This window comes from Siphateles boraxobius, unplaced genomic scaffold, assembly GCF_051911475.1.
Source record: "Siphateles boraxobius isolate OS27281-9 unplaced genomic scaffold, OSU_SipBor_1 41, whole genome shotgun sequence".
Lineage (NCBI taxonomy): Eukaryota > Metazoa > Chordata > Actinopteri > Cypriniformes > Leuciscidae > Siphateles > Siphateles boraxobius.
Window position 1 is genome coordinate 40190800 of NW_027509042.1, and position 13401 is coordinate 40204200.

At 40.0% G+C, this 13401-nt stretch overlaps 2 protein-coding genes across 4 annotated transcripts; both read left to right on the forward strand.

The window, feature by feature from the left end:
- The first annotated feature begins 202 nt into the window (after window positions 1-202).
- On the forward strand, window positions 203-4920 carry LOC143707049 (tubulin alpha-1D chain-like). Of its 3 annotated transcripts, none has more exons than XM_077199685.1 (5): window positions 203-429; window positions 2236-2297; window positions 2564-2786; window positions 3175-3323; window positions 3445-4920. In XM_077199685.1, the coding sequence occupies exons 2-5, from the start codon at window positions 2295-2297 to the stop codon at window positions 4417-4419; spliced, it is 1350 nt and encodes a 449-aa protein (XP_077055800.1). In that variant the 5' UTR covers window positions 203-429; window positions 2236-2294; the 3' UTR covers window positions 4420-4920. The 3 variants fall into 3 exon arrangements, with proteins under 3 accessions (XP_077055800.1, XP_077055799.1, XP_077055801.1); XM_077199684.1 differs by having other exon boundaries at window positions 350-424; window positions 2232-2297; XM_077199686.1 differs by lacking the exon at window positions 203-429 and adding an exon at window positions 908-1013.
- Window positions 4921-7292: 2372 nt separating this feature from the next.
- On the forward strand, window positions 7293-11855 carry LOC143707048 (tubulin alpha chain). Its single transcript, XM_077199683.1, has 4 exons — window positions 7293-7446; window positions 8788-9010; window positions 9120-9268; window positions 10778-11855. Exons 1-4 carry the CDS (start codon window positions 7444-7446, stop codon window positions 11753-11755), a joined length of 1353 nt encoding a protein of 450 aa, XP_077055798.1. The 5' UTR covers window positions 7293-7443; the 3' UTR covers window positions 11756-11855.
- The last annotated feature ends 1546 nt before the right edge of the window (window positions 11856-13401 follow it).

Sequence of the window (13401 nt, forward strand, 5' to 3'; positions counted from 1 at the left end):
AATGTGACATTACTCGCATATAAAAACCTGAACTACGTTGCCATCGCTTTGATAACCATCTTATCCCTTGGCTAACCGAAATGTTAAGCCTGTGAGCTTCGAAATATAAAACACCGATATCAGCAAAATAGTAAGGCTATGACTGCAGGCAAATTTGATTTTTTGTTTTTGTTTCTCAAAACAGACTGTCTGCACTATTCGTGATCAAATGTGTGTCCAGACATAAGCAACGTATATGCTTCTGTTGCATTGGTAACGACGTAGGCGTACCCAATTGTGTGACGAGGCGTTTTTCCCCCAAACGGATGCTGGAAAATGGAGGTGCATCGTCTCGCTCTCTAATTTACGTCAAATAAGCGCCCTGTCGGTCTGCTGAACAAAACTCCTCCATTGTACAAGAAAATCTAAGCGACGTCTGGATTAGACAAGGTATTGTGATGTTCTGTACTGTAGTCACTGTGTTTTTTTCTGGAACGTTAACTGTCAGCCCAAATCCGATTATTAGTCTATTCGATTGGAATCTGATAAAAAAAAATTTGTCTTTTGTGCCCCATGCATGCGCTCTTTCGTTTTCTGGAATATCTGCATTGGTTTCTATGGCAATGACGCTGCGTTTAAAGCCATAAACAACTACAACCGCCATGGATATGTATATGTAGATCTATGACAACCGCGACCCAATTTGTTTTTAGGAATTTAACCTAATTTGACCTAAAAAAAATGATTTATTTATATATACAACATACAAGTATAATTATACTATAACAAGTCAAACTAAGCAAATTTATTTCACAAAAGTGCTTGACATACACAAGAACCGTCCCACTTTACTTAACAAAAAACAACGGAAACAAAAGTTACCTTGGTAAAATACACAATATAAATTATTAAAAATGCAAATGACATTGCGCGCGTCGCCGCATTTGCGCGTGCAATTAAAAAGTGCGCGCCACTATAGTACGAGCACAGTATAACGGCTGACAGGAAACAAGGAAAGTTCGTTTTTTTCTGAGGTGAGAGGCTTTATTTCGTACCATTTAACGAAAATAACGTTAGAATAATGACACTGACATATATCCTGACAACATATCATCTACCCGTAGATACTGAATCAGGACAGCGCGTTTTTGTCAGGCACTCTTGGCTTAATCTAAATTGCGTCTGACAGAGATGCGTCATCTTTCACGCACGTCTTTTAAAATAAGTCTCGCACCAGAGAAACAGAATTACGTGTGTTGTTGTTTCTTTGACTGCACATCTGCGACCCACCAGTTAACGTAACTTACAGACATAAACTACGCGAAATCCGATCGCAGCAGTCAGACTGAAAAGGATTTCCAGAAATGTTTGTAACCAAATATTAATGTATCTTACTGCGTTCACAGTTGCTAGCTCGAAACGGATTTGTAAAAAAATCGCATTTCATGTGATTTTTGTTTTGTTTTTGCCGTTTATGCTAGCTAAATCTGATCAAAAATCAGATTTGTACTGACAGGAACATAGCTCGAGACGTAATGTGATTTGAATCAGATTTGGGGGGGAAAACATAGCCATAGGTAGCTTAACATTTTGCACGAAGCTCCACCCTCCTCCTTCTGACTTGATTATGTTTCATGTGCATCTATTGTCATGGGAACTTTCAGGGAACAGATGAGAATTGTTTGTTCTTGGGCTCCATGGCCACCTGGCCGGTTAACAATAGTTTACAGACTTAATTGCCTGGGTCAGTTTGCACAGCTTATGTAAGTTAGAGACAGAAACAAAGAATGAGAAAGAGTTTTAGAGAAGTAGATTTGGCTGTTTTTACTCTTGTTGTGAACAGACATTTAGAGTTGGGGGTTTGTTTAATTCCTTAACCACCTTAACCAAGCTGTCAAAGGTTTAGCATTGTTGGACCAAAACATTTTAAGTTCACACTCCTATCTTTCCCTTAACCTCTGTTTTACATTGTTCTTCCATCTGTGATTCAAACCTCACCAAATTCTGTTAAGATGTGATTCACCAATGCAGAGTTAAATATTAATGCCTGTGGATGACTGGGCGAGTGTTGGCCTGTTAGCGTGTCTTTTGCAGGAAACATGAAGCACTGGGATGTAACTAGGCCTGTTTGTTTAGTGCACTGCAGTCATCTATAAATGACATTAACATAATTGGACTTAACCCCTTTGTTGCCAACAACAAACCATGTTACCATGGCATGAGCTTGCTCTTTAAATAGTGATGATATCTTCACAGAGAACATTCACAAGATTTCTCAACCGAACACTTGACATCGGCCAGAGGAAAATTCTACAATGGTAGGACATTTTAAAATATTTATTTGTCTCATGCTTTATTTAATATAGAGAATGATTGTACTTGAATTTGAATGAATGATCTTCATCTCCATGAATACTTTTGTTAGCAATTTGTTAAATTTATTTTACGGACTCTGTCTTGATAATGTTTTTTGATTTTAGCTTTGTGTTTATAAAAATTAAAAGATGATGTTCTTTTCCAAAAGAGAGTTAAATGGCTTTTACTTTTAGCAGTTTTATTCATGCCTCTCATTTACTCCCTGTAGCGTGAGTGCATCTCAGTTCATGTCGGCCAGGCAGGTGTGCAAATGGGCAATGCGTGCTGGGAGTTGTATTGCCTAGAGCATGGGATCCAGCCAGATGGTCAGATGCCCAGTGACAAAACCATTGGAGGAGGAGACGATTCCTTCAACACCTTCTTCAGTGAGACTGGAGCTGGAAAACATGTCCCAAGAGCAGTCTTTGTCGACCTGGAGCCCACTGTCATTGGTAATGAAACTGGCTGTATAAATTCTATACTGAAGAAGACTAACTTAGATTTTTTCTCTCAACTTATACTCTGTTGCAACATACCAATAGTAATCTAATGAAAATAAAAGGTGCAAATGACCAAATTTTTTCTGAAATATAATAAAATGATAAATAGTAAAATACAAATTAATTTTACAGTTACACTTTATTTTACAGTATGTGTAATTACAGTGTACTTAATCAAGAAAGTACTGGTAATAAGGTAACTACATGGGTTAAGGTTAGGTTTAGGGGTAGGTTCAGGGTTAGTACCTAGTTATAACTCAGTTATTGTAATTGCTATAATGAGTACATCGTATGTACATGCGGAACAGGACTGTAAAATAAAGTGCTTCCAATTTTCCAGATGAGGTGCGCACAGGTACCTACCGCCAGTTGTTCCACCCTGAACAACTGATAACAGGCAAAGAAGATGCTGCCAACAATTATGCTCGTGGACACTATACCATTGGCAAGGAGATCATTGACCTGGTGTTGGACAGGACTCGCAAACTGGTAAGACTGTCTTGGGGTCAAAGGTTGGCTTTATCTTAGGGGTTGCATTTTGGTCTGCAATAAAACAGCAGACAAATCCTGATAGGTGATTCTAGGAATAACTCATTATTCAATCCTGCAGGCTGATCAGTGCACTGGGCTCCAGGGCTTCCTGATCTTCCACAGTTTTGGTGGTGGCACCGGCTCTGGGTTCACCTCCCTCCTAATGGAACGGCTCTCTGTCGATTACGGGAAGAAGTCCAAACTGGAATTTGCCATTTATCCAGCTCCTCAAGTGTCCACAGCGGTGGTGGAGCCCTACAACTCCATCCTTACCACCCACACCACCCTCGAGCACTCTGACTGTGCCTTCATGGTGGACAACGAGGCCATCTACGATATCTGCCGTAGAAACCTCGACATTGAGCGTCCCACCTACACAAACCTCAACAGGCTGATCGGGCAGATCGTTTCCTCCATCACAGCATCCCTGCGTTTCGATGGAGCCCTAAATGTAGATCTGACCGAGTTCCAAACCAACCTGGTGCCCTATCCACGTATCCACTTCCCTCTGGCCACCTATGCCCCAGTGATCTCTGCAGAGAAAGCCTACCATGAGCAGCTGTCCGTTTCAGAAATCACCAATGCTTGCTTCGAGCCAGCCAATCAGATGGTGAAATGCGACCCTCGTCACGGCAAGTACATGGCTTGCTGTCTGCTGTACCGTGGAGATGTTGTGCCTAAAGATGTCAACTCTGCCATCGCCACCATTAAAACCAAACGTACCATCCAGTTTGTGGACTGGTGTCCCACCGGATTCAAGGTTGGCATCAACTACCAGCCCCCGACTGTGGTTCCTGGAGGAGACCTGGCTAAGGTGCAGCGAGCCGTGTGCATGTTGAGCAACACTACAGCCATTGCTGAAGCCTGGGCTCGTCTGGATCACAAGTTCGATCTGATGTACGCCAAGAGAGCTTTTGTTCACTGGTATGTGGGTGAAGGAATGGAGGAGGGCGAGTTCTCAGAGGCCAGAGAAGACATGGCTGCCCTGGAGAAGGATTATGAAGAGGTGGGCACAGACAGCGTCGCAGAAGAGGGAGAAGAAGAGGAGTATTAAAGGAATCACTGGTTAGCATAATCTTGTCAAGAAACATCACAAATCTTCAAAGCTTTCACAAACAGTATTGTCACTAACAAAATATTGTTTTTATGTTTCCTATGCTCATTTGAAAGCTGTATTTGACATGTAGATTATGTGCCTTTAAAAAAATCCTTATATTGATTCAAGCTGTCAGTCTGTTTTTGTTTGTCTGTAATGAGTGCATGAATATGAACAAATCATCCACGTGACTTATGCAAGCCAACTCCAAGCGCACGTGACAGACCATAAAGGTTATGGTGATATCTTCTAAAGACTCATATTGGCATTTTAGTTGTTGTCTATTATACTGAGTTGGTTGTCATTCAAAAAAATAGTTCCTCAGCAAACAGGATAACCAGTTACTATAGTTACAAAAAGGTTGAGAATTGTTGCAGTACTAACCACTACATTGCTAACAGCCAAATGTAAGTGCTCTGGGGTAAGAATAAAAGACTGGGCGGTACTGTGCCACCTGAAGCCTGATTGTGTAATGTCTTTGTAATTTGACTGCCTGAGGACTAAGGAAATGCAAATGGAGAGCACATTGAAAGGGTGCCATGGAAGCAATCAACAACAGTGTTACACTATTTGCATGACTTAAAATCATGAGTCATTCTGTTTCAGCGGGCTTGAGATAACCTTGCACAGACTTTAAGGTTAAAATCATGTTATATCAAATATTAAAACATATTAGTTGTTGAGATGTTTAATAGTGCCTTCTGACAAATTGCATGCATGTAATTTTAAGATCATTTCACTACTGGCCAGCCATAGCACAACACAACACTCAGATGTCTTTACAAGACTAATGTTTAAATGTAAATCTTCAGGCAAAGCCCTTTACACTTTAAGCTGTAACTATATATTAAGAACTGAATTGGTAAAAATGAAAAATAAGCTTTCTGTCTAACTGTAAATTGGAAGGAAGAAAATACTCTTAAAATAGGATGAAGTGCAACTCTCAGTGATTGATTGCAAATGGTTCCAGACAGAAAGGTAAATTCTACAAACACAATGGTCTAATTTACATAGAAGACAATCTATTTGGATGCAAATCTAGCCCTTAACAGCTCATTATACATAAAGCTCCTTTTATTTTAACTTTTTTAAATACATCTGCTCCCACCCTGTCTAACGCAGGAAAAAATATTAATACTTTCCCCCTAAAACCAGATGACTTTATGGTCTCCTTTTCTCACATTTGGGAGCATGATGGTAACATAATGTGAACTTGACCCTTTTATTGGTTCTTTCCTATCATAAACTGACACAAATGCACTGCCCTCCACCAACAGCATGCCAGACATTCACCACTGAGTCCTTCTCTAAACATTTGGGCTTATCCACGCCACAAAACCTTGTGTGGGAAAAGAGTGAGAAAGCATTATTACAGTCAATGCGTTTGATGTGAACATATTATCTTCCGGTTGAAGGGATCGTTCACCCAAAAATGAAAATTCTTTCATCATTTACTCACCCTCAAGTTGTTACAAACCTGTATGAATTTCTTTCTTCTGCTGAAAACAAAATTAGATATTTTGAAAAATTTTGGTAACCAAATCGTTGATGGGCTCCATTGACTTCCATAGTGTTTTTTTTCTTCTTAACAAATGGTTGGTTACCCATATTCTTCAAAATATATTCTGTTGTGTTCAACACAAAGGGTTGAGTAAATGATGACAGAATTTAAATTTTTGGCGAAACTATCCCTTTAAGAGCACATCTGCTGAGGCTTCCTGCTGATCTACCAAAGTGCAAAGTTCATGACACAGATACATGGAGTTAATGCATTAATGCGAAAACTAATGTTCAAATGTGGCTCTATGTTACTGCAACATGTTTCCAGACCAGATCAAATATGTTCTGGAGACAAATGGCCATTAAAACTCTTGGAGGAAACCAGAGTTCAGAAATTATTTGTCTTTTTAGATGTTCAGAAAGATACCTATTATTTTTTAAAGAAACATTTGGAAATATAATTTATTATAAGAAAATTATGTAAATGCAAACATTTTTACTTCATGAAATGTTTTTAATAATAATCATGTGCTTCAAATTTGATTGGAATGTAGCACGCAAATCGTATAGACCAGGGGTTTTCAATCTTCAATCATTCTCATCCTAATATTTAAAATGCAGCTATATATTTTTGTGTGTAAAAAGACGAAATTTATACTGAAAAAAAGTGTAATATAGTATTTGGCAAATATTTAGTTGATATAATGTTTATTTCCTTTGAATGTACTGTTTATTTCTTCAATTATTTGTTAAATTAAAAAAAAAATAGTTGTATCTATTTATTTAGTTTAATCATATGTTTATAATTAAAAATCTATTATTATAATTTAACACTGGGTTGCTCCAAACTGTTTTTCTCTGAACTTTTCCACATTATATTGACCTCTTTCATGCTTGACAGTCCCTATTCACTTACATTACAAGAACTTATATGCAAATATTTTAATCTTTCGCTGAACTATTTCTAGTATGTAATAATTAAATAAAGAGCTGGCCAGATAAACAAGTAGAAATGCCTAACCTTTTCTACAAACCTTGGTAAGACTAAAACTTGAATGAAACCTAACACCTGTCTTTGTCTGGTGCAGCAGCAGTGATAAGGGATTATTTTTAATGGCGGATCTTATTCAAATAAATATAATAAAAACGACCTCAACTCATCGACCTATATTATCGTGGTGTGTAGCGCCGTTTCTGTGAGGATTTATTATTTTTACAATTTAAATTAAGAACCCCTTGACTTACTGGGCAATTTCCATTCCCTATCAATCCTTTTCTGACTGAATGTGTCGGTTAATGTGAAGTTCCGCCCAAAAGTCCCCTCCTCTCTCACTCGTGACCGCGCTAACAGTGAAGCCATAAGCCCCTCCTCTCTTCCATCCGGTCGCGCGCCTCTATATAATCGTAGGCTGGCCCCTTCCGCGGCAATACTGCCTTCATTTTCCGAATCCTTAACGTCGGTCCGAAGGAAATTCTGACAAAATGGTGAGTAATATTTCACATTTATTATCAGTAATTACGATAGACGAATATTTTCTCTGTCTGTACGATGTTATTTTACAGTATGATGTTCGTGTTTACAAATACATATATTTTAGTTTTGTATTAAATTCGAAGTCATTTCTGTTTTAAAATAGTCAGATATATGTAGAATCGTTTAAAATTGCATTTAGTTAGGATTAAAGGTATTTTGATGCATTGGGCGGCTGCGAGACAAAAGCGCGCGCACGCGCAACAGCAGGAGCTTTAGGATGTCTGACGCACTTTCGAAAGGCACACAGAGGGAACAAAGAAAAAGGGGCGGAAAACTAAACTGATAGGCTATATGTGTAAAATTGATAAACGCCCCGATAAGATGCATGTTACATATTATCCAGATTGGTATTGGTCTTATAAATATATTATAAAGCTTAAGCTTTTGTAATATGCGCCACAGGGTCGAGCAGACACGTCAGTATTTAAGATACACGAATAAAGAAAGGTCTGCCGTTTAGGCGCGATCACTTACCGCGCTTTTTTTTTTCCTTCTCATTTTTGTCTCGCCAAAGCAGGGTGGTACCCGTTGGGTGGGGGAAGGGACCAGCCCTGCCCTTCCCTTTTGGGTCTCTTCCCCCACACTATACTTATAAGTCACTCTCTGACTCATTTAAGTCCGTAGTTCTGATTCAGATGTAAAAATGAGTATTATTTGACATTCAAAAAGTGAGCATAAGAGCGCAAAATGTGTACGTTTCCCAGCCTCCCTAGATTTTAGGCTTAGTCAGCATTTAAGCTTGCATGCGCTCATGCAGATAAAACGCCTGAAACAGCTGCAGTGTGGATGGGTGGGAGCTGGTTATGGGCATTGATCCACATGCGGACCAATTGATCTTTAGAAACAGATTATCTTAGGCAATAACGTTACTTACTGTTACTGGGCTCTGAACATATTTCATGACATTTAACATTTTAGCTGAAAGAAAGTCGCTACCTATTACATATCTTGTTTGTAATGTTAAGAGTGTTACAGTAGAAACTACTTATAATGTCCTGCCCTTGCATTTAATAAAAGGCACCATTCAACAACTTTCCATATGAGAAGAGCGTGCTGAATAAACGTTCTGCCCCATTTTTTTGTTTGGACGTAATAGCGCTTCTATAAAAGAGAACTGCTGTCATGTATTTTTCCAGGGGAAACCAGAAATATTGTGTTTAGTAACTTTTGCTGTAATAAGCTCTATTTATATGATATACTGTATTTAAATGTATATATTTCATTGATATTTCTTCCAAGCTTTTCAAGTTGCAAATGTCAAACTATTTATTATTCTCTTACTCTTTCTCCAGCGTGAATGTATTTCCATGCACGTCGGCCAAGCCGGAGCCCAGATGGGCAATGCATGCTGGGAGTTGTATTGCCTAGAACATGGGATCCAGCCAGATGGCCAGATGCCCAGTGACAAAACCATTGGAGGAGGAGACGATTCCTTCAACACCTTCTTCAGTGAGACTGGAGCTGGAAAACATGTCCCAAGAGCAGTCTTTGTCGACCTGGAGCCCACTGTCATTGGTAATAAACCTTTTTTTTTCTTGGCACCTTCTATAAAATTTTTTTCTTTGGGGACAATTTCAAGTGTTTTGGTTTGCCTGCAGTTATAATAAGTTTCTTGTTTTTCTAGATGAGGTGCGCACAGGTACCTACCGCCAGCTGTTCCACCCTGAGCAGTTGATCACTGGCAAGGAAGATGCTGCCAACAACTACGCCCGAGGGCACTACACCATTGGCAAGGAGATCATTGACCTGGTGTTGGACAGGACTCGCAAACTGGTAAGACACCCATACTGTCACCGCCTTGTAGGGTTGGGCAATGTCTACCAAAATGGCATCAGACGATGTCTACAGTGAAACATCGAAATGGACGATGACATTGGTAGGTGGGGGTTATCTATATCAGTTCGCTAGATGGCCATCTGCCAAAACTTTGAAAACAATGAAATCATTAAAAACGTAACATTTTCCCATGGACTTCGGTACCAATGTATGTGGGACAAGACCCACCCAGTGCCCCAATGGCGCATATCCACTAGTGAGCTGCAGAGCGTTTCTATGAAAGCTCAACTTCCATAGGAATTAATTTAAAACGCTGTTTGAATGGCCGTGCACATTTTACTTTAGCTCTCTGGCCAGGAGGAGGAATCACGATAACGGCTCAACATCGTGATGTCTGTCAGCCATCGGCGATGGACGATGGCATTGTCTATTGGCCCAACTCTACCACATTGCCTATTAACTGTAGATGTTAGTCAGGCCCTGCAGGATTTCACGATTGTAAATGCTCCATTTTTTGGAAAATTCCGTCAATGGTGGGGAACGAGTTAAAGGAAAGAACATTTTTGACATAATGCCCATTTGAGGGAGGGACTGGGTAATAATTAATATTTTCAAATAATTCATTCAGACCTACACTTGAATATCTTTTCAACCTATTCGCTTTCAAAATGCTGCTGCTGCGCATGAGATCCAATGCCTTTTTTATATTTATGCGTGTGGGACGGAGCAAATGTTTCTATGAACATTAAATAATAGTGACATTGCAGTTTTTCTCCAAAGCCTTGTCAGACTACACTTTGCTTCACGTCTAATCATCGTTTGCCGTCTTTAATGATGTCTGATGTCATAGAGAAGGCGGAACTAGCAACTGACTTCCGGAAACAAGAGCGTAAACAAACAATGGTTGTACTAGCTTAATGCTAATTCCAGTACTCACCAAGTTGCTGAAGCGTCTCCGCTATCGTTCGCCAGCATTTATCTTTTTTCACTCTGTCGTCCTAGTCCCTTGAGAAAACAACATAAAGGTATGAGTATTGTTCCCATAGCTCCACAAACCTTTACTCCATTGCAGCACTTATACCATTGATTCTTTTGTTTCTCAACCTTTGTAAGCCGTGTTCAGAAGAGCTTCTGTGCTCCTATTGGTCAACATCATAGTTGTGACAGAACCCATCATGGAGGACAGAAAATAAAATTAAACCTGCTAGTTTTTCTGTCGACTGAACACAGACCGGCGTCGGTTATCGTCCACTATGACACTTCAAAATCTTGCGTTCTGATGCCCAGTCATTTACGAGTCCCCATGACACCCCACGTCAAACGGATCGTGCAAAGATTGGGCTGGTATTGTGTAGTCTGAACTCGTCATTAAAGTGACAGCAGCTTAACCTGCTTCTGTAGAAAATAGTTATATCCTAACTGGATAGTTAATGTTTAATTAATGTATAATTAATGTTTTTATAATTGATATCCTCCCCGTCTAAATTTTCACCATTTTTATTACAGGCTGATCAGTGCACTGGGCTCCAGGGCTTCCTGATCTTCCACAGTTTTGGTGGTGGCACCGGCTCTGGGTTCACCTCCCTTCTAATGGAACGGCTCTCTGTCGATTATGGAAAGAAATCAAAACTTGAGTTTGCTGTCTATCCAGCTCCTCAAGTGTCCACAGCGGTGGTGGAGCCCTACAACTCCATCCTTACCACCCACACCACCCTCGAGCACTCTGACTGTGCCTTCATGGTGGACAACGAGGCCATCTACGATATCTGCCGTAGAAACCTCGACATTGAGCGTCCCACCTACACAAACCTCAACAGGCTGATCGGGCAGATCGTTTCGTCCATCACAGCATCCCTGCGTTTCGATGGAGCCCTAAATGTAGATCTGACCGAGTTCCAAACCAACCTGGTGCCCTATCCACGTATCCACTTCCCTCTGGCCACCTATGCCCCAGTGATCTCTGCAGAGAAAGCCTACCATGAGCAGCTGTCGGTTGCTGACATCACCAATGCTTGCTTCGAGCCAGCCAATCAGATGGTGAAATGCGACCCCCGTCACGGCAAGTACATGGCTTGCTGTCTGCTGTACCGTGGAGATGTTGTACCTAAAGATGTCAACTCTGCCATCGCCACCATCAAGACAAAGCGTAGCATCCAGTTTGTGGACTGGTGTCCCACCGGATTCAAGGTTGGCATCAACTACCAGCCCCCGACTGTGGTTCCTGGAGGAGACCTGGCTAAGGTGCAGCGAGCCGTGTGCATGTTGAGCAACACTACAGCCATTGCTGAAGCCTGGGCTCGTCTGGATCACAAGTTCGATCTGATGTACGCCAAGAGAGCTTTTGTTCACTGGTATGTGGGTGAAGGAATGGAGGAGGGCGAGTTCTCAGAGGCCAGAGAAGACATGGCTGCCCTGGAGAAGGATTATGAAGAGGTGGGCACAGACAGCGTCGGAGAAGAGGATGAAGAAGGAGAGGAGTATTAAGTCGATGGCTTACTAAACCTTGCAAACCTAGCAAGACAACTCATGCCTGACTTAATATGTAAACGTTCTGTTATGAAACCACATTCCATGAAGTAAAAGTGTTCCTTTTATTCGGTCAACCTATTAAATAAAAATGAAAAAAATAATCTGCTGCGATTTGTCTTTTTTGTCTCTTAAAGTTTTCGAATATATTTATGACTCGGTGACAAAGAATTAAAGACAGTTGTAATCTGACATGGCGGGAGACTGGGCCGTGGCAAAATTTGACCGTAGATTACATGAGGTAATATTGTGATAATCTGTCAGCAACCATGTTACGTCTGCATTAGTATTGCTAAGAGAAAAGGGAAGAAGGGATTTCACAGGTACTCAGAAAAATGGCATCAGCAGTATTATAAGCACTTCCCAGAATGTGTTTTTAAAATGCTGATGAATAAACATACATAACACTCACTCTACTGTGAAGGGTTTAAATAAATGAGCTGCTTAATTTTTCTTTAGCTTATGAAACTATCAATATCTTGCTCAACTGAAATCACAATTAACTTTTTTCAAATAATGCACATAATGCAATTTTAATTCCAGTATCAGTAAAATTAAATGGACACCAACAAATTCTTTTTTTTTTTTTAAATGGGCAATTAATCTAAACTGAAATGCAAACGAATGTGTGATAATCCATCCATTTTCCAAACAGTCTGTCCTATGCATGGTAATTATGTAGTGGGATTTTTTTTAATTAAAACTTAAAAGCTTTTAAGTCATCACTCTTTTCCTAGGATACATCCTTGCACACACTTTGCAACTGAGATATGTGACCTGGCAAACACTTCCAATAGTCCTTTAAAAGCTTTCCACAATTTATATTTGTTTGCAAAACTAATTTGAAGCTTTTAAGCAGAATCCTTTAGATTATGAGAAAGTGTCTCCAAACTTTTGACCTACACTGCTCTATATTGACTGCCATTGAACCAAAGTACATAATATTCACGACACAGGCTAATCTTCTTATGCAGTCTCCTGCTTTGGATATAGTTTACAGATTAAACATGCAAAGCAATGAATAGAGTTGTGTGTTTGTCTCACTTGTGAAAGAAGCAGCCGGATCTCTGTGCTGGGAACAAACACACCCACACATAAACCTTCAGTGCATCACACAGTGGCCACACACAGCACTAAACATGAGACTCTTGAGCCTCTGTATACACAACATTCAGCTATAAGGGACATCACAAACAATAACTACCAGACCAAGCATTGTGTATACAATATAAGGATTGTAACGAAGAACTAGCAGAAAAATATAACTTTCTGTAAGCCACCCCCCCGTACCCATTTGTAAAGTGGATAGAGTACAGATGTGGTTTACAGCGCAAATGGAGTGTACGGTACAAAGTGGGCCTTTCTGCTCTGACTCCGATTGGCACTGAGCTTCTCTGCAAGAAAACAAGTTAAAGCACTGGTTATGCCTGTCACATGACTCCAGAAAGACGCTAAACAAGCCCTGAGGGCCAATGACAAGCATGTGCAGTTCTATGTGATATATATATATATATATATATATATATATATATGCGTGTGTGTGTTAGTGCTGTCAAATCGATGAATCACATCTAATATTTTTTGTATATATATAATGTGTGTAC